Here is a 19,660-nt window from a genome sequence, read left to right on the forward strand (position 1 = left end):
TCATATTAGTAAGTTATCAATCAACTTAAATTTTGATAAAAACGGGCCAATGTAAACAATTGTTTGGGAAATGGTAAGACAACTTACCTTTAACCCCTTGGATACAAATATTTTATAACAACCTCTAAGTTCAGTGAATACAATTATTTCTAATATTCCTCTGAAACATAAGGGATATAATTTGACGTTTGAGATTTATAGCTCGTTTGGATGGAGGGAGAGAGAAAAATTCTTCCAACCATATTCAATTTGGGAATTGAGTTTATTTAAGAATAATCAATTAGTCTCAAACGAAGCCACCACCGAACAAAAGACATGCTCGAAAGATCATTATCTTAGGTGGTCGTGGGTTGAATTAGCTATCAAGGCTAAGGAAATATCATATAAACCTTATAAAGATATTATGAATATGATTTGCGATGAAAGACGACTATACGGAGACCTTGTCTTTCGTTGCAAATCATATTTCTCATACCATTATATAGTCTATATAATTTTTTTTAGCTTTGGTAGCCAATTTAACCTATGACCACATAAGATAATGATAGTTGGAACATGTTTTTTTTGTTCGATGACTTCGTTTGAGACTAGTTGATTATTCAAAAATAAACTAAATTCCCAAATTTAATATGATTGGAAGAACTTTTCTCCCTCCATCCAAATGTGCTATAAATAACGATGGTCAAACTATACTCCATATATTTCAAGAAATATTTGAAATAACTATAATAACAGGACTTGAAAGTTGTTTTAATTTTTGTTGATCTAATGGGTTAAAAGTAAGTATTTCCTGTCAATTGCTTCTATTGACCAAATTCTATCGAAATTTAGATTAAATGACAATATACTAATATGAAAATCTAAAAGAGTAACAAGGTCTTTCTTGTTCTCATTCCAAGTTTCTCGAATCCTCTAGCTATGTTAAACATGTCATCAATCTTTTTGAATATCTCTTTAGGAAGATCGTTCTTAATTTTTTTTGTATAATTGAATTTGATTTACTTTGACCTGATAGGTATTAGGATTGTCGTCCTTGATCTCCATTGTTCTGATTTTTTTTTTTTATATTAGAAAGGTTGTTGGTATCTATATTTTTTATTCTATATGAGATATTAATTTGTTTGTGAGTTCATCTACCATTTTTTTAAATCGGTTTAAATTTTCCGAACTTTATATCCTTTTATTAAGAATATAGGATAAATTAATTTGGTTCTCTAAATAATTATAGAAGTTATAACATTTAATCATATATTTTCGGTCACATCATTTAAATTATTGATTAGAATATGTTAGTTATATTTGTGCAAATATATCTTTATACTCAAATAACCAAAAAAATTAAATTATTTGAAAATAACTACACTATTATAATTAAACAAGGCCTCATGTAGAATTACCATATAATTTGAATAATAATAAAACTAATAATTTTTTTTGACAAAATTAATTAATAATAATTTTGTGATGCAAGTCTATACTAATATATATAAATCACATTTAATTAAAGTAAAAGTCTGATATCAACAAATATTAATGCAAAATATAATCCACTTAGAACGGTCATAATAATGTGAAATAATTGTCATGACCTGGGTCTCCTCCATTAAAAAAAACTTGCAAAACATAAAATAACAAAAAGTTCTCTATTTAATCTATTTGTATTTGAATTTTTTAAAGTGAAACTTATTGAACAGTTAAAACAAAAATTATATATACGAGATAGAAAAATGATAACAAAAATTATATAAAATAAGATAATGATTCGAAAAAAAAGATTTGTCCTCATGAATTATGTTGTCAAAATATAGTAATGTTTTGTATATTGTGCAAAATTTTGTGAATAAATTGTTGTAACATTGTCTTATTATTTTTTAAACCACAAAATTTCATTCAAAAACTGAAAAGTACATTATTTTATAATTTTATATGATTAAATTTTGGTTCAACCTCCTTGTTGGACAACTTTATTAGATTTTTGGGAGAAAAAAATGTTATTTTTGTTGAAAAAGTAAATTATTTTGTTTAGAGAAATAAAATATACTTTTGTATTTAATATTTATTAATTTGTTTTATAAAAAATAAGGTACGATAACTTGATATTTCATATAATGATTTGAATAATTACTAATAAAGTGATTATGATAGGATAATTTTATCTAAATAATTAAATATAAATAATCCTTTATCAAACATTACCAAATGTTAGAATGCAATTTTATTAGGGTTAATATCCAATTATATATGTATAAAAATAAATAAATATTCAGTTCTATATATATTTACATAAAATATTTAATATATACGGGTAATAATGAATAGCAATGTACCTTGTATTCTTTGTGATCGTTAGCTAAAGAAATTTTTTATGGAGTTCTCCGATCCAATCCAAGAAGGTAGAATTCAACATAGTTCTTTAAAAGATTGACGATGATTATGACTCACTATAGATAAATAAAGTCACTAAAATTGTTTTATTGTAATGTATTGTTTGTCTTATTTATGAATTTATATTGGTATCAATTTTATCTTATTTGGGTATGTAGTGATATTAATTTAATCAAAATTTTATTTTTATTTGTAATATAGATATAGTAAATATTGTGATAATATACCATGTCAACTTTTTTTTCTATATTCATACTTAATAATATAAAGATGGTGTATTCTAATAATGCACAAGAAAAATAATGAAATGTATAAATAAAAAAGGTTTTTTTTACATGTTTAATTACTACACATAGAAATAATATTTAAAGATAGAAACAGTGTTATAATGAATATATTGTAACGGAGTATGTTATTTAACTTTTATTACTTTTTAAAAAAAAATTAATTAATAAAATTATATTATAATCTAGTTGTGTCAAAACTGAAATTTATGAGGGTGATCTTTTATATATAGAGATATTTTACCAATATTTGATAATTTATTATACTATTGTAGCAATAAGATTTTTAATTATATATGGTCTAAGGTGGTAAATTATCGAAATTATTATTATATCGAAAATATTAATTATTTTATATACATAAAAAGATTTATCAATACCGAAATTATTGGTAAGATAAAAGGGATGAGATTTTTAAAATTTCAGTATTCAATATATACCTTTTTACGAGCTCTATAACCTTTTTAGTATTAATTTCACTTATTTTTTATTTTTTTATTTGTTATTTTCATGTCATATTTTGTTATTTTGTTTAATCAATTTTTATTTTTATTTTTAATATACATTGAACATTTTCAAAAACAAAATTAATATAAAGAACTTTAGGATATAGATCCAACTTCCAAAGCCAATAAAATATTTTTATTCTGAAAATTTAATTATTAATAAATATTTAATTCAACAAATTAACATTATTTTTTTTATTTTTTTTTAATTAAAGGAGAATTAAAATAACACCACATAATCATTGATTCTCGGCTTAAACTCAAAATGCTTTTAGATTGAATCAAACTCTTGACTTTTTGTCTCTTAAACCGGCTCTTACTTGTGGGCTACCTTGATAAAGATAATAAATTAATATTAATATTCATAAAAAAAATAATGTATTTTATATCATTTTTCTTTTTATAATTTAAGTTTTTTTAAAGAGAAAAAATCAAATTGTACAAATAGGGATGTTCATTAGTTCGGTTTTCGGATTATTTGAATTCCTCGGTTTGGTTTCTTCAAATTTTTAATTTTTTTAGCCAATTTGAAAACTGAATCGAATTCGAATAAATTATAATAAAATTGAACCGAATTCGAATTTGATATTCGTATCGAATTTCGAATATTTCAAATTCGAACCGAATTTAATTTTCATTTTTTTTTATTGTCAAATCTTGAATTTAAATTATTTTAATTCAAAACAAATCAAGTGTTTACAAAGAAGAAACTCTAGAGATATCTCTAAAGATAGTGAAATTAGATAGATTAAAATTTGAGAGGACAAATATAACAAGAATTGAAGGAGGACAAATATAACAAAAGGTGAAGATTTATGAATGTTTTTTTATATAAGAATAGAGATGAAAGAAGGAGGTGCCGACTGAAGAAATAGGTTAAGGGAGACTAAAGAGATTATTTGATTAATAAATAAATTATTTGATTTAAGTTTAGAGAATATATATGAGGTGGACGACAGTGGAATTAAGATAAAAATAAACAACTTCCAAGTGTTGTGAAAACAATTATTTCAAATATTTCTTTAAAATATAAGGAGTATAGTTTGACATTTAGCTCATTTGGATGGAGGAAGAGAGAAAAGTTCTTCCAATCAGGGGGGAGTATGTAAGTGAGGGCTGAGGTGGGCTTAAACCCACCCCAGAAATTTTGAAAATAAAAATATAAGTCTCTTCCTATGAACTAATTCCTTCCCTTATCCCTTATTTTGTATATATACCAATTCTTTCCATAAGCCACAATTGCTTTCCTTTTTATTTTATTTTAATTGGCAAGTAATATATTTTATTTTATTAATTATTATTTCACTAATCTCTTTCTCTAATTATTGTTATTTAAATTTCATGTATTTGTTTTTCTAATTCTCAAATACGTACAATCTCATCCTCTTTAATATTTTTATAATTTTCTTATACAATTTTCATCTTTTTAATTTAAATAATCATTAACTTAATTATGTATATAATGTTTATTATTGTTTTTATTTATGTTTGATTTAATGTAGAACCATGACAATGTATCATTTTATCAATACTCCATAATATTAGAAAGCTTGCAACGAAGTTTATCACGAAGATTTCAGGGATGAAGACATATCATTGCGTTGAAATATGAATTGGTATATTATAAACATGAGAGGTGATGAATAATTTGAAAGTTTTACACTTGTTGACACAACTGATCGAGAGTGAACGAACAAAAATTTATATTATGTTGACTATATTGATTTATCTTGCTTTAAAATTACTTGTTTCTACCACAACTACTGAACGAACATTTTCAGCAATAAAGAAAATGAAGACGGAACTTTGTAATAAATGAATTATGATTTTTTTATTGAATATTTGACACTCGAGATTTAGCTAAGGATAATGAAATATATTTTATTATATATTATTTTTATTTTTTAAATATCGTAAAAATCAACTTATTTAAATATTATAATATAATCTTTTTATATTTTATAAATATATATAACTTTTTATATAATATTTAAGCCCACTCCAATTCTAATTCCTAGATCCGTCCCTGATTCCAACCGTATCAAATTTGGGAATTGATTTATTTTCAAATAATCAACTAGTCACAAATGTAGCCAAATAAGACTCATTATCTTGCGTGGACATTGATTGAATTAGCTACTAAAGCTAATGAAATGTCGTATATACCATATAATATAATGATATGAGAAATATGATTCTCTATATAACAATTGATAAAAGTTAAGGATAAGAAGATATAAATGTCAACGTCCAAGGGACGACGAGAAATTAAGAGTTAAAGAAAATTATGATTTCTAAAAAGGATTAAAACTATAAACAGCGTACATATTTTTTCTCAAATAAATTCATCGATAGATGATGCATTAAAAACTTATGTTAGTAAGCAGTATTTTGAATATTGAAATGAATGTCTGTAATATATACATTTATTCCTTTATTTCTTTAGACACAAATTTATTTTGATAAGTGTGTTGTAAGATATTTGATTTTTTTTTTTTATATTATCACACTCACACGTGTTGTACACTTGAATATCTGAAGCGTTACAATTATAACAACACTCGAATATCTGAAGCGTTACAATTATAATTAATTACAAGGGTGAGTTGTCGCCTTTATAAGAATAAAATCTCAATGAATAAGTAGCGCATGTTGAACAATTGTACCACTTTCGATTTTGAATGTCATTGTGGTTTAAAGAATATTAAGATAATGTTGCATCGATTTATTCACAAGATGTTGCACAATTGCACAATCCATTACTATATTGTTTATATTTTGTTAAGATTATATGGTTGCAGACATGTTAATCATATTTTATATGAGATAAGATGAAACAAGATAATGTTGCACCGATTTATTCACAAGATGTTGCACAATTGCACAATCCATTACTATATTGTTTATATTTTGTTGAGATTATATGGTTGCAGACATGTTAATCATATTTTATATGAGATAAGATGAAACAAGACAATACAATCGACGACAAATCTTTCTCTTCGATCATTTTTGTCATAGTTTCATCTTATTTAATATGCTTGTTGTTCTTTTTTATTTCTCCTAATTTTTGACAACTTTATGTGCTAATATCAAATTCCTTCAATTACTCTATTTTTCAAGTATTTATATTCAGAAATTTAGCATATTATTTATTTTGACTCTGTATATATGAATCTTATGAAAATATCCTCACTAAGTTGCACATAATTAAAAAATAATAATAGTATGCAAATAGATTAATTGGAGATTTTTTTTATTTTGTCTCTGTTTTGCACTAATATTTGTTGACAGATATTACTTTTTTACTTAAGTTAAATGTTACTATAATATTATACTCATATTTACTTTTTGACAAAGGTAGTCTCTAATTAAGATGACCGGTGAAATGTAAATAAGTTTAAAATATTAAAGAATTAAATGTAAATAATCCTTCATCAAATTGAAAGGTCGTGACTTTTATGAACAGGTGTGACTAATTAATAGGTTATGTAAATAATTAAATATTAATAGTATTTCTATAAATATATATTAGACCATATATATGTTAAAATTATATTGCTAGTATAATAAATTACAAATATTGATAAAATATCTCTACATTAAATAACCATCATAAATTTTAGTTTGACCCAATCAAATTAAAAAATAATTTCACTAAAAAAAGTATTATTAAAAGTTTTAAAAAATTAAAAATATGAAATATTATAACAAGTCTCCATTTTCAAATTTGGCTTAGACCATTATATTCATGCTACAATATTTCTATCTTCTTCTTTTAATAAACACTCTTTTTATATGTGAGAATTAAACATGTAAAATATATTTAAAATTTTCCATAGATTTCATTATTTTTCATGTGAATTTGGTAAAATAAACAAATTTTGAATTAAGTATGAATATAGAAAAAAAAATGACATCATTGTATATTCTCATAGGTATTTACTATATCTAAATTTCAAATATAATTAATTTTTTTTTATTAGATGTTACTATTGAAATTCAAATTATACACAACATACCAAAATAAGCTAAATTTTACTTATATAAATTCACAAATTAAACTTAAATAATACATTGTGTGAAAACAATTCTAGTGACTTCCAATAATCGGCAGAAAAATCAAGAACTATTTGAGTTTAATCTTGTTATTCGAGTGTGTCGGACAACTCGGACAACTCTATCAAAGTTTCTCTTGTATCACAATCAATATCAGGTACATTGTTATTTATTATTATCCTCTTTATATTAAATATTTTATGTGAATATGTATAAATTTTGAATGTTTGTATTAAACCATAAATATAACTTTGTAAGTTTTATATTTTTTTTCTCCTTCAAAACCGTAGTAAGATTGCATGTCAGTTAAGAATGGGTCTTCAATGAATAATTGTTTGAATTTAATCTAAATAAAATCATTTCATCCATAATTATTTAAATTATCAAATAAAATATGAAATTATCCCTATTTTATTTTCATATTTTATAAAATATATGTTAAATACAAAAATATATTCAAATAATTCGATTTTCAATAAATTAACAAGATTTAATTTGTCCCCAAAATCATATTATCTATAGATTATTTTGATTTAGATTTTATCTTTAAAATGATATAAAAAACAATTATACAGTACGCAAAAACTTCATTAGATAATCATGTAGTTGTTTTCAAATAATTTTATTTGTTTTTTTAGTTATTTTAATAAAAATATATTATTGGTATAAATATTTTTATTAATAAATGATATGATTGAAGATATATAATTAATGTTGTAATTTAGATAATTATTTAGATAACCAGATGCTTGCATTATACTCTTAATAAAGTTTGAAAAATTAACTCAATTTCTTAAAAAAATTAACACCTTTTTAAAAAAAAATGGTAAATGAACTAACAAACAAATTAATATATAATGCAGAATAGAAGATGGATAACAACAACCTCTATAATCTCAAGAAATACATCCAAACTTTGAAGATCAAAGACGACAATCTCAGTTCATATCAGGTTAAAGCGAATCGAATTAAATTATACGAAGAAGTTAAGAATATTCTTCCTAAAGAGATATTTGAAAAAATTGATGACATGGTTCATCATCAAAGGATAGGAGAAATCTTAAATGAGAACAAGGGAAACCTTGTTGCTCTTTATGATTTTCATATTAGTAAGTTGTCAATAGACTTAAATTTTGATAAAAACTGGTCAATGGAAACAATTGACTGGGGAATGGTAAGGCAGCTTACCTTTAACCCCTTAGATATAAATATTTTAAAACATCTTCCAAGTCCAGTGAATACAATTATTTCCAATATTCCTTTGAAACATAGGGGATATAATTTAACGTTTGAGATTTATAGCTCGTTTGGATGGAGGGAGAGAGAAAAGTTCTTCCAACCTTATCAGATTTGGGAGTTGGGTTTATTTAAGAATAATCATCTAGTCTTAAACGAAGCCACCACCGAAAAAAAGACATGCTCGAACGATCATTATCTTAGGTGGTCGTGGGTTGAATTAGCTATCAAGGCTAAGGAAATGTCGTATAAACCTTATAATGATATTAGGAATATGATATGCGACGGAAGACGACTTTTTTGGTCTCCGTATAACTTGATAAAAGTTAAAGACATTATGAGAAGATACAAATGTCAACGGCCAAGGAACGACGAGAAGTTGAGAGTTAAAGAAAATTATGATTTTCTAGAAAGGATTGAGACTATAAGCGGCGTAGATATTCCTTCTCAAATAAGTTTATCAATCGATGATGCATTGAAAACTTATGCTAATGAGCAGGGTTTTGAATATTGAAATGAATGTTTGTAATATATACATTTATTCATTTAATTCTTTAGAGACAAATATTATTAGTCTCATCTATTTTTGATAAGTTTGTTGTAAGGAATTTCAGATTCTTTTTTATTTTAAATTAATAATAACAAATACCACTACCAAACATATGACTCATTTCCACTCAAAAAAATCCAAATAAAAATTAAATCTAAAATTTTTATTCCCTTATTCAAAATTAACTATTACAAATTGATTAGAGGAATAGAATATATAAACATTAATATTGAAAGCCCATTATAAGGCCTCTATTGTCATTTGATTTAAATTTAGATAAAAATTGATCAATTAAAGTCATTGATTGGGGAATTGTAAGACAACTTACCTTTAATTCATTAGATAAAAAACATTTAAAACAATTTTTAAGTGTTATGAAAACAAATATTTCAAATATTCATTTGAAATGTAAGGAGTATAGTTTGAGATTCGAGATTTATTGGATGGAGGGGGGAGAAGTTCTTCCAATCATATTAAATTTGGGAATTGAAATTATTTTCAAATAATCAACTGGTTGCAAATGTAGTCAACCAAACAAGAAACATGTTTCAACTATCATTATTTTTATAGACCTATAATGACATGAGAAATATGATTTGCAACGAAAAATGATTTTTCTGGTCTTCGACTAACTTGATAAAAGTTAAGGACTTAGTGAGAAGATACAAATGTCAACAGCTAATGGACGGAAAAGGTTAAGAGTTAAAGAAAATTATGATTTTTTATAAATGACTGGCTTTTGAATATTGAAATAATTGTTTGTAATATATACATTTATTTCTTTAATTTTTTAGAAAAAAAAATGTTGTCATTTTCTTTTATTTTGATAAGTTTGTTTTAAGAAATTTGAGATTATCTTTAATTTAAATTAAAAGAAACAAATACCACCACGCAGTAAAAAATATGACTCCAATTCAACTTAAAATGTAAATAATAAAAATGGAATCTAAAATTTTGTTCTCATGTTCAAAATTCAACGGATAGAAATTGATTAAAGTAATTGAACCTAAAAACAAATTAATATTCAAAGCCCACTATAAGGCCTGCATTGCTAGCTATGTGATTTGGACTGCTTCTAAGTTTACTAAATAACTATATATATTTTATATAAAGAGTACTCAATAATTCTTTAATTTATTTTATGTACATGGTTATTTAATAATCCTTGAAATTATTTAAATACTATGAGAATGATTGATGTTTTGTTTGAGATTATTTGAAAAATCACAACCTAACAAACCAGGTTTAGTTTAAAATTATTATACCTGAAATGATTGTAGAGTAGTTGAAAAGAAAAAGAATTTGAAAGTTGCAATCATCATCTAGATATTTACATTATTCACAATCACAGAGAATGAATGTTCATATATATTTATACATACATGTCTGTTGAATTGTACCCAGTTTATAAATTTCCAAGCTTGATCATTTAGGTTTTGTACAGGTGAGGAAGATGACAAAACCCATCTGCTTGGCATCTGGTGGAAACTTGTAATTCAAAGATGCCATGAATTTTATTTTATTTTGTTTTCTTTTTATGGCCCACCAAGTGTTTGTTAAAATGTCAAAGAAGGATATTTAAAAATTTAGTTTGGTTGGGAGAAATAGGAAGAAACATGTCTTGACCATGTCTTGTTCATATTCATAATTCATAGTTTTTATTTTAATTATTATTTGTCGGAAAGCTTTTGCCGTGCTTAATGAGTAAATTGATATGTTTTTGCTGCCTGCAATAATAATTCAACTTGTCTCTTCTACTTATGAAGCAACAAAGTCTCACCCACCATTTCTACACTTGAACAAGCTTGACTTGAAGTCTGGAAGGATATCTCTATTTGGTTTTGTGTTGTATGCAGTATCTAAAGTGAAGTGTTTTTAAGGAAAAGAAATTGCTTTTTTCTGGGTTGAAATCCTCCATCAGAGGATTGATTGAGGCTGGGAATGGAAATGGAAGGAAGGAGCTACTCTGAATTGTATCGCAACACAAGCGAAGACATGTTCTTTAAGTCTTTGATGGAGACAGTACCATCCATGGAAATCCTGGGTTTTAAGAATCTTTCTCAAAGTTTCAGAACTGACAGTGAAGAACTTTTCAAGAACTGGCTCACTGATGGAGAGGCAAGCAATTGATTTTCTCATCATCAGATGTTAAGATTTTTCAATCGATAATTCAATCTCTTCATTTTAGGATCATACATTTCATTAGCTAAAATCATCCGTGTATGTGTTATGGTTCATCATTAATTGATGACTTTCTCTTCTTTTCAGAACCATGGGTATAATCCAACAACAAGCATTGCACATCGAACTAGACAAGCATCAAAAAGGTCAGAAAACTGCAGTAGAGATGGTTTTATTAGGATCATAATAGCACTTCATTTGACAAAGGTTTTGGTCTTAATTCATCTCAGGATCTCAACTGATTTAGCCACTCTATCCCAAGAACCCTTAAGCATAATTGAGAAGAAAAGAAACAATGATAGCAATAATAATAATAATAATAATAATGCAGTTCTTCAAAATATTCCCGCAGCAGATGGAACCATGAGTGAATTTAATCAACAATTAACCAGGTAAATGAGTGAAACTAAATTTTCCCTTTTCATTTCTTTCCATTTTGATTGTGTTCTATAATTTTGTTTTGGGGGTTCTGTCAGAAACACAGTTGAAAAGGATTTACTACAACCCAACAATCTTCATTTGGCTAAGGTCTGTAGATTCAAGGCCGTTAATGAGACATCATAAATCTTAATGTCTCTAACATCATAATTTATTATATCCAGGCATGGTTTCACAGTTCTCAGCCTATGACAAGAAGCCGATCATCTGAGCTGAGGTATATCCATAGAAAAGTATCTTGACAATGACAATATATCCAGTTCTCCAAGATCTTGTTAAGAAAGTATCTAAGTTAGACTAAGTAAGTACATATACACTCTGTTTCCTCAGGAAAAGGTATGCTGCAATGCAGATTTCTCAATCATCACTTGGTCTTGAAGCCACAAACAACACTATGTCAAGATATAGCATGAACAGTTCGAAGCAGGAATTCGCTAACCCAGAAGGTCTAGCCGAAGCTCAGACTCCAAACATTCCTAACCAGTTCAACATGTTTATATCTATGTCAAATTCTTCATCTTCTGCTTTCAACAACCCACCAATAGATGAAGAAGATGAAGAAGAACCTGATAAAATTTCATCAGTTGTAAGCATGCTTAAGGGCACAATAGAGCGCAAGAAGCTTAATAACTCCTCTGGATTCAATGAGACTGGCTTAAATGAAGGGCGAGAAACTGAATTTCAAGGGGCCCTCAGAACTTTTGAAGTTGAAAATGATTTTGGTACATCACAAACATGTTTGGATGATGGGTTTATTATGACTCACACGAATCCCATTATGTGTGTAATGTCTGGTGAGCCTTCTCAAAGTGAATCTTCAGTGGCAGCACCTTTAGTCTCCAATGGTTTTGATGCTTATGATGGTCCAAGCAACTGTGGACAAACTTTGAGTTTCTCAAAGGCTAACAAGAAACCAATTGTGGGTAATGGATCTAAAATGAAAGGTTATTATTACTTTGTCTCTTCAGTTCTAAATTCCAATTGAAGAAATGATGATAGACTACTTGAATAATATTTTTTCTTCAATAACAGATCAATGCAAAAGGATCTATGATAACATAAAAGATGATAAGAAGGTAATACGCTATTGTGGTGACAATCTATATACACAAACATGTTGGATCGTCGTGTGCTGATTTCCTTTTTTTTTCCTTATTGTGTTGTCTTATGCAGAAGGGAAGTTTAATTCGACATGGATCTGTAACTTCTACATATTCAGGTGTTTTTCCCCCTTCAATCATCATCAAGTCACATAATAAGGAGAAAAATAGGATTCTCTAGGGTTGAGTTTTTTTATCCCCTACCCTGTGCTTTATTTATTTATGAAATTAGCCTTATTTCAATTCTCATTTTCCATGCTTATTATGTGACATTCATAAATTGTCATCCCCATTATTTGATTTCACATATGTCAATATTGATTAACTGGGATAATTTACTTGTTTCTAATGAAAAGAATTGTTTCAGTGGACAAAAGTGATCCTACAAAGAAGCGAAGGGTCGAGAGATCAAGAAAGTATGTGTACTATATACTAAATTCAGATTCAGATCCAAATGATAAACACCAATAATTTTTAAATTTCTATCTGGCTTAACGTGAGACACGTCTGAATCCACTTGTTGATGCAGAATGGCAGAAGCTAAAGAGAGAAACCTGACTCCATCGCTTCCATCAGATATGCAGTCAATTCTGAAGAGATGTGAGAATCTTGAGAAGGAAGTTCGATCTCTCAAACTGAACTTGTCCTTCATGAATAGGTATGAAGAATGAACACCATTTTTTTTTTAAAAAAGCACCCACAATGAAACTAAAATGGAACTCTTTGTTTTATGTATTTTGGAATTTACAGAAAGGACTCGGAGCAAACCAAACACATAGAAGAGCTTCAGAAACAAAATGACGAGTTAACTGATGAAAAAGAACGCCTCCTAGAAGAGATTGAGAGGATTATTTCGGAAACAGGAAACATATGAAACCATATTAAAACTCTTTTTCTTCTTTGTTGTAACATTTGGTCTCAAATATTTCTGGGTTAAAATTGTTATGGAACAATGAGCAATATCCATCAATTGAAAACCCAAGTTTGAAAATAAAAATACAAACAGAACCTCTACAGGAATCATCATCTTTGTTGTATAGACTGATTTCGTTTCATACAAACATCAAATAATCTAACCACTATCTGTTTATTCTACTCCATAAACTATCTATACACATTAACATTCACTCCCCAACCAACAATCTACAGAAAAAAAAGGAAAAAAAAGGGTGTTAGGATAATTATAGGACTCGGTCTAATACATTTGGAAAGCCGAGCATTTTCAAATACTGAATGAGCAACCACCCTGCTAAGGAAAAATATGCAACAAACAGAAAAGCTCGTTTCGATTGGGCTGCAAAAAAATCTCTGGGGCGCAACCCAAGTTTAGAAAGCCGAGCCTTCAATAAGGGGACAATGCCTATCAAGCCAACTGATATCAAGGAAGTTAAGAAACCAGTTAATGCACCAGCTATTACTTCCCATTTCCAATATTCACTCCTTCCCCTCCCAGAAAACCAGGATAACAAGATTTGCATTGACCTGTCATGCCATAGAAAGAAGAAAAATTCAAATTCTCAATTCATGAAAACTACAACTTAGATAATACATTGCAGATATATATTTTTCAGTAACAGTTTAAAAAAAAAGGCTAAGAAATGAAAATTAGATATATAGACATGCAGTTCTTTCTAAAGAATAAACAGCTATGTTCTTCGCCAATAGAGTACAGAATCTTGTATAATTTATACTCACAGTATGGAATATCGTTTGAGCATCTCAAATATGGATGGACCTTCAGCTTGGCAGTTAAAGAAATTGTCGGCATTAAGATTCACATTAGAAATACCAATGGTGTACCAACAGTCATAAGTCTTGTTCACCTAGAGAATAAGACAACATGTAGATCATTATTTTATAATCAAATACAAATTGTACACAAACAATAAACAAATTCAATAAGTTGGGAACCTCAAATATATCTCTGGTTGTCCATGCAGCTTCAAAGTTAGGCCTACAGTCAACTGGAAGGGCTTCGTTTGGAGCCTCGGCAAGTGCAAACCGGGTTTCGCCAGAATGATCACTATATGCAACCTACAATTTTTCATACACTAATTCATTAATTTTTTTAACTAAAGAAACTCAATATTAAAGCTGATTGATACTCTCAGGTGATGCCTTTAATACATATTAAAATCAACATTTCAAGAAGAAAATGTGAATATTGGCCTCTGGTTTAGATAAACAGACTGTTCCTAAGGTAACCAGGTTACAATCAGTAAGTTAGTTTGTAAATATCATTAAACTTGCAGACATGCACACTTATGCTTCACATCCAAAAGAGGAGCACAAGGAGTAATATGATGCACCACACTACAAGGTTTCTGGCCACATTTGGAAACACTGTTTATTTATGTTATTGTATCTTAGTCCTAACATTTAGAAAGTAAATGTGATCAGAGGCAGTAATTATTAGACGCTTCTCATCTGAAACTGGATCCCAATAAGGAAACAGAAATAAAAAAAATGTTCCTAAATGGGACCATTCACTGTCTCCAATAAAAGCAAACTGAAACAGTTGTACAGGACAAAAAATTGAAAATAACTAATATCTTGGAGGATGCTGCTAAATTCAAGCTTCCATAATGTTGTTCTACTTTAAAAATTAAATTCTGGATCTTTCAAACAAATCAAAACCAAAGAAGATATGTAGTAGTAAAATATCTATAAAGAATAGTCAAATAAAGAAAGACACAGAGAAAACAGAAACAAGAAGAGTCCTAACATAAAGAAAGCACATTTTTTACTCATAAAGTTTACACCATTAATGAATTATATTATACCAGTATGTGAATGAAACCCGGAAAATACCCATAAAATGTAGTGAAGTTATTAACAGGGTTAATGGCAATGCAAAATTGAGCAAAACATTTAAATTCAGTGTCTATGATGGGTGTGTTTATATAGCTCGGTGTCATATTTGAGGACCCATGCCAAGTATATGGGGGAAAAGGTTTTTTATCCAAAGATTTACATGTTTGGAAGACCACAAATAATAAATAATACCATCATATTTAAGTGGGAGAAAATATCACAATCTCATACATCTAACTCCAGCATGTCTTTATGGTTTCATAGGCAGAAAAAACACAGGTCTACATACTCTAAAAGAAGAAAGAAATAGTGTAAAGTTATAGCACAGAATGAGAAGCAATACTTTGAAAACAGAAGCCCAGTAGTAATCATAGCGACAGCGGAATTTCTTTCTTTCAAATGGGTAAAGCACATAGTTTGCTTTGTAATTCAATAATCCAAGTTTGCAGACCTTTGAGGACCTAAGATCAACACCTGCAAAAAGGCAGCAACACCTGGGTAAAAAACAGAAGGAATCATTGTAAAGCTATAATTGAAATATTTTGGTGCCCCAACCAGAACATGCAATATATCTAACATGAATTTACATTCTCCTAAACGCTAGTTTCATTTTCTAAATTTTCTTTGTTAAACAAAATTGAAATAATTAAGCTAACACAAACTTTATCATGATGCATCAAACTAGTTTGAGGAGAAGAAAACTAAAACTACATGGCTCAGACAGTTACAAAAATTTTAATCATTCCTCTCGAATCACCACAATGCAACATATTCAAGTTCATTTTCAATATCCTGTTGTTTATACTAGTTTGGAATAATAAAGAAAGAGTTGCTCCACCCTTCAGAAAGCAAAGGTCAACTCTTGATCTCAATCACCACCATCCTTTCTCGCCAACAGTTTTTAGTTACAATAATACTGCTTCTAATGATTTGTTAGCAAAAACTACTAAAGTCATCCTTCGTGTTCAGTTGCATTATTCAATGTCTCTTATAGATTTAACTTACTGCACTTATTACTAGAATCTTCCCATCCCATCCATCTGGAAGAAACATTAAGCAAAATGTCCATTGCTTCACAAAAAAGTCCAACTCCAAACTAGCTTGCAATTCTGACTCATCTAAAGATATAACTGTCATCTTATATGATTCTAATCCGAAACTATGGCAAAACAGTCATTTGCATTCCATAACTATTATGAGATCATAGTATGTCTAATGAAAACATCTAGACCTGCATTTGTTCAGAAATTTCCAACTTCAAACAAAGCATTCCCCCTTCATATGAAAGAAGCCTATGTTCCCAATTCCCATGGCCGGGTTAGATGTTATTCCATTAAACTAGCTGCATAGCATAGACCAGCTAAGACAATATAAAACAAGGAACTAGATACATAGACACATGTTCAATGATCAAATTTCAACTCAGAAAAAATGGAAAACACATTTATTAGATCAAACATGTAAATCAACAAGGTTTCTCAAATAGGAAGTAAATCCCCCAACTTATTTTCATATGAAACCAAAAGAGATAAAAAAAACTTACTGCTGGAAATGATCTTGCATTGAGAAGGAACAGAGATTGGATTAACGATCCACAAGTTCTGAAACGAAACGGAAACAAAGCCGACGAGGCAGGGAAAGGAGAAGAAGGAGATGAAAGCTAAAGAGAGGAACAAAAGCGAGCGACGGAAACAACAGGTGTCGCGGCGCGGGACCAGCTGATGGTTGGGTTCAGCCGCCGTCGAGTCCATGGCGGCCTGTATGAGTTTGTAGGGTGAGTAAATCAAGGATCGGAGGTCTTTCGCGGAAATCTGATCCCGCCACCGGACGAATCAACGGCAGTCGGAAATCCTCTGCCGGCAAAACATGGTCCGATAATTATTCGCATTTTCCTTCCTGGATGATGATGAGAAATTTAAGAAAGAAAATGTACTGACCGGTGAAATCTTTTTTTTACAGACAGACAACAAGGTCAATGAAACTTTGGCTTCTTCTTCTGGTCCAACTACCAGCACAGCTAGCGCTAAATTCATAAATGTGAATCAAAGGTACCCGATTTATTATATAATAGATATTTTATTTTTTAATTGTTAATTTTTGTATTAATAATAAAATAAATTTGTATATGTACATGTCATTTCTTTTTAATTACAATTATGGGTGAAAAAATTAAAAAATATTGAAATAATATCGATTTTTTTTTAAATTCATTAAATCGGTTATTTACGAAAATAATATTTATAATTTAATAAATATAATACTTATAAATAAATAATGACTAATGGAATTATAAATAATTAAAAAATTGTTTTTATTTCAAAAATTAGATTAGTCGCCATTATAAATTTGTTAACAAGATTAAACAGAGATCGATTAATCTTAATAAATTTATTTTTTTCTCTTGTTAAGGCTCAAATCTTAAATTATTTGTTATGTCTCTTTAATTTTAACATATTTTTTTTAAACAAATTTGATGTTAATTTATTTGTATAAATTTAATTATTAAAAATAAACAGTAATATTATATATATATATATATATATATGTATAGGTAATTCATAATTATTTTATTTTACTAGATATAAAATTAATTTTATTTTATTTAAAAATTTGTTTTTTTTTTTAGAATAAATCAATAAAATCTAATATGATGCTTAGTTAGTCTCTAAAAATGTTGATTATTAAAAAAAAAATTATTTTACGATAAAAGCCTTTAATTTTTTTATTTTTTTTAACGATTTGGTTAACTTATGAAATATCGATATACATAAATATTGCATACATAGATATATTACTCAACAATTAAGTAGCTCATCTTTCTCGAGAAATATAATATTAATTTTCAAAACAAGTCATTAGACTAAGATATTAAATAATTCAATAAGTGTGATTTTATTTATTTATTTACAATACTATTTAATGTCAGTACTTAACACAAACAAGAAAAAATAAGTCGTATGAGCCACATTTTATAAATGACCATTTTGATAAAAGAAAAACATTTAAAGCATAGTAATTTTATAATAATATATATTTTTTTTCATTTAAGTTAAAAAAAATTCATGGTACTACTTTAAAATAAAATAAAAAACAATTCATATTTACTCCAATTTCCTTGTTATATCATTGGTGAGGCAATCAAATATTTTTTTAGCAAAATAAAATAAAAATAATTTCCAGTTTCCAGTTATCATAGGTTTCACGTGAAATTAGTTGCAACAATCAATATTAGCTATGTTGCAATAAATATTTGATATAATATTTACAAAAATCTTCAATAGTGTAAGACTGTTTGGAAGCAAATATTTTTATATTCACGTTTTTATTTAATTTTTGCTAAGAATGTTCATATTTTACTTTCTCATATCAATTTATTTATTTTTGCTCAGAATATCAAAATTATATATTTTCATTTTACTTTCTCATATCAATTTATTTATTTTTGCTCAGAATATCAAAATTATATATTTTCATACATGTTAGGATTTTGTAGTTAGGGCCAATTCTTCACATTCTTTTGGGTATATTATATATCTATAATTAATTAATTAAACATATATTCTTAAAATTATAAATTATTATCTTAAATAAACCAGTACCATATGTCTCAAACACTTAATAAATACAGATATTTATAGTAAGAATTAAATATAAAATCATGATTATATTAAACTTCATTCTTTCATTTATTTAATAATACATCTTTAAACACAAACATCAAATTATTATTATTATTATTATTATTATTAATAATTTTAAGAAGCTAATATGACACTAGATTTTAAAATATTTTTAATATAAAATAAATATTAAATATTGAAAATACAAAATAATATTTATGGTAGAAAATATTATCATAATATTTGTAATTCATAATAATGCTGGCAATATTATCATAATCTCTGCAATATATATTATTGCTTTTAAAATCAATTGATACTCAAATTCTTTGATTTTGACAACTATCACTTTAAATATCTAATTTGAGAACATTTTCTATTATATGAATTTAAATTTAAATAAAAAAGAAACATATTTTAAAAATGATTCATATCCATAATCCATATTATCTTAGTTAATAATTAACTGCATAACATAACAATGGTT

General features: G+C 27.3%; 2 protein-coding genes across 3 annotated transcripts; one reads left to right on the top strand and one right to left on the bottom strand.

The window, feature by feature from the left end:
• Window positions 1-10,178: 10,178 nt before the first annotated feature.
• On the top strand, window positions 10,179-13,657 carry LOC124910216 (protein CYCLOPS-like). Of its 2 annotated transcripts, none has more exons than XM_047450834.1 (11): window positions 10,179-11,138; window positions 11,289-11,347; window positions 11,432-11,593; window positions 11,678-11,729; window positions 11,804-11,856; window positions 11,970-12,562; window positions 12,672-12,715; window positions 12,813-12,858; window positions 13,107-13,155; window positions 13,269-13,397; window positions 13,490-13,657. In XM_047450834.1, exons 1-11 carry the CDS (start codon window positions 10,962-10,964, stop codon window positions 13,611-13,613), a joined length of 1,488 nt encoding a protein of 495 aa, XP_047306790.1. In that variant the 5' UTR covers window positions 10,179-10,961; the 3' UTR covers window positions 13,614-13,657. The 2 variants fall into 2 exon arrangements, with proteins under 2 accessions (XP_047306790.1, XP_047306789.1); XM_047450833.1 differs by having other exon boundaries at window positions 10,181-11,138; window positions 11,970-12,583.
• A 54-nt stretch (window positions 13,658-13,711) lies between these two features.
• On the bottom strand, window positions 13,712-17,466 carry LOC124910217. Its single transcript, XM_047450835.1, has 5 exons — window positions 17,097-17,466; window positions 15,897-16,027; window positions 14,651-14,773; window positions 14,435-14,562; window positions 13,712-14,221 (listed from the first exon to the last, which is right to left on the bottom strand). The coding sequence occupies exons 1-5, from the start codon at window positions 17,302-17,304 to the stop codon at window positions 13,921-13,923; spliced, it is 891 nt and encodes a 296-aa protein (XP_047306791.1). The 5' UTR covers window positions 17,305-17,466; the 3' UTR covers window positions 13,712-13,920.
• Window positions 17,467-19,660: the final 2,194 nt, after the last annotated feature.

This window comes from Impatiens glandulifera, chromosome 7, assembly GCF_907164915.1.
Source record: "Impatiens glandulifera chromosome 7, dImpGla2.1, whole genome shotgun sequence".
Classification (NCBI taxonomy): domain Eukaryota; kingdom Viridiplantae; phylum Streptophyta; class Magnoliopsida; order Ericales; family Balsaminaceae; genus Impatiens; species Impatiens glandulifera.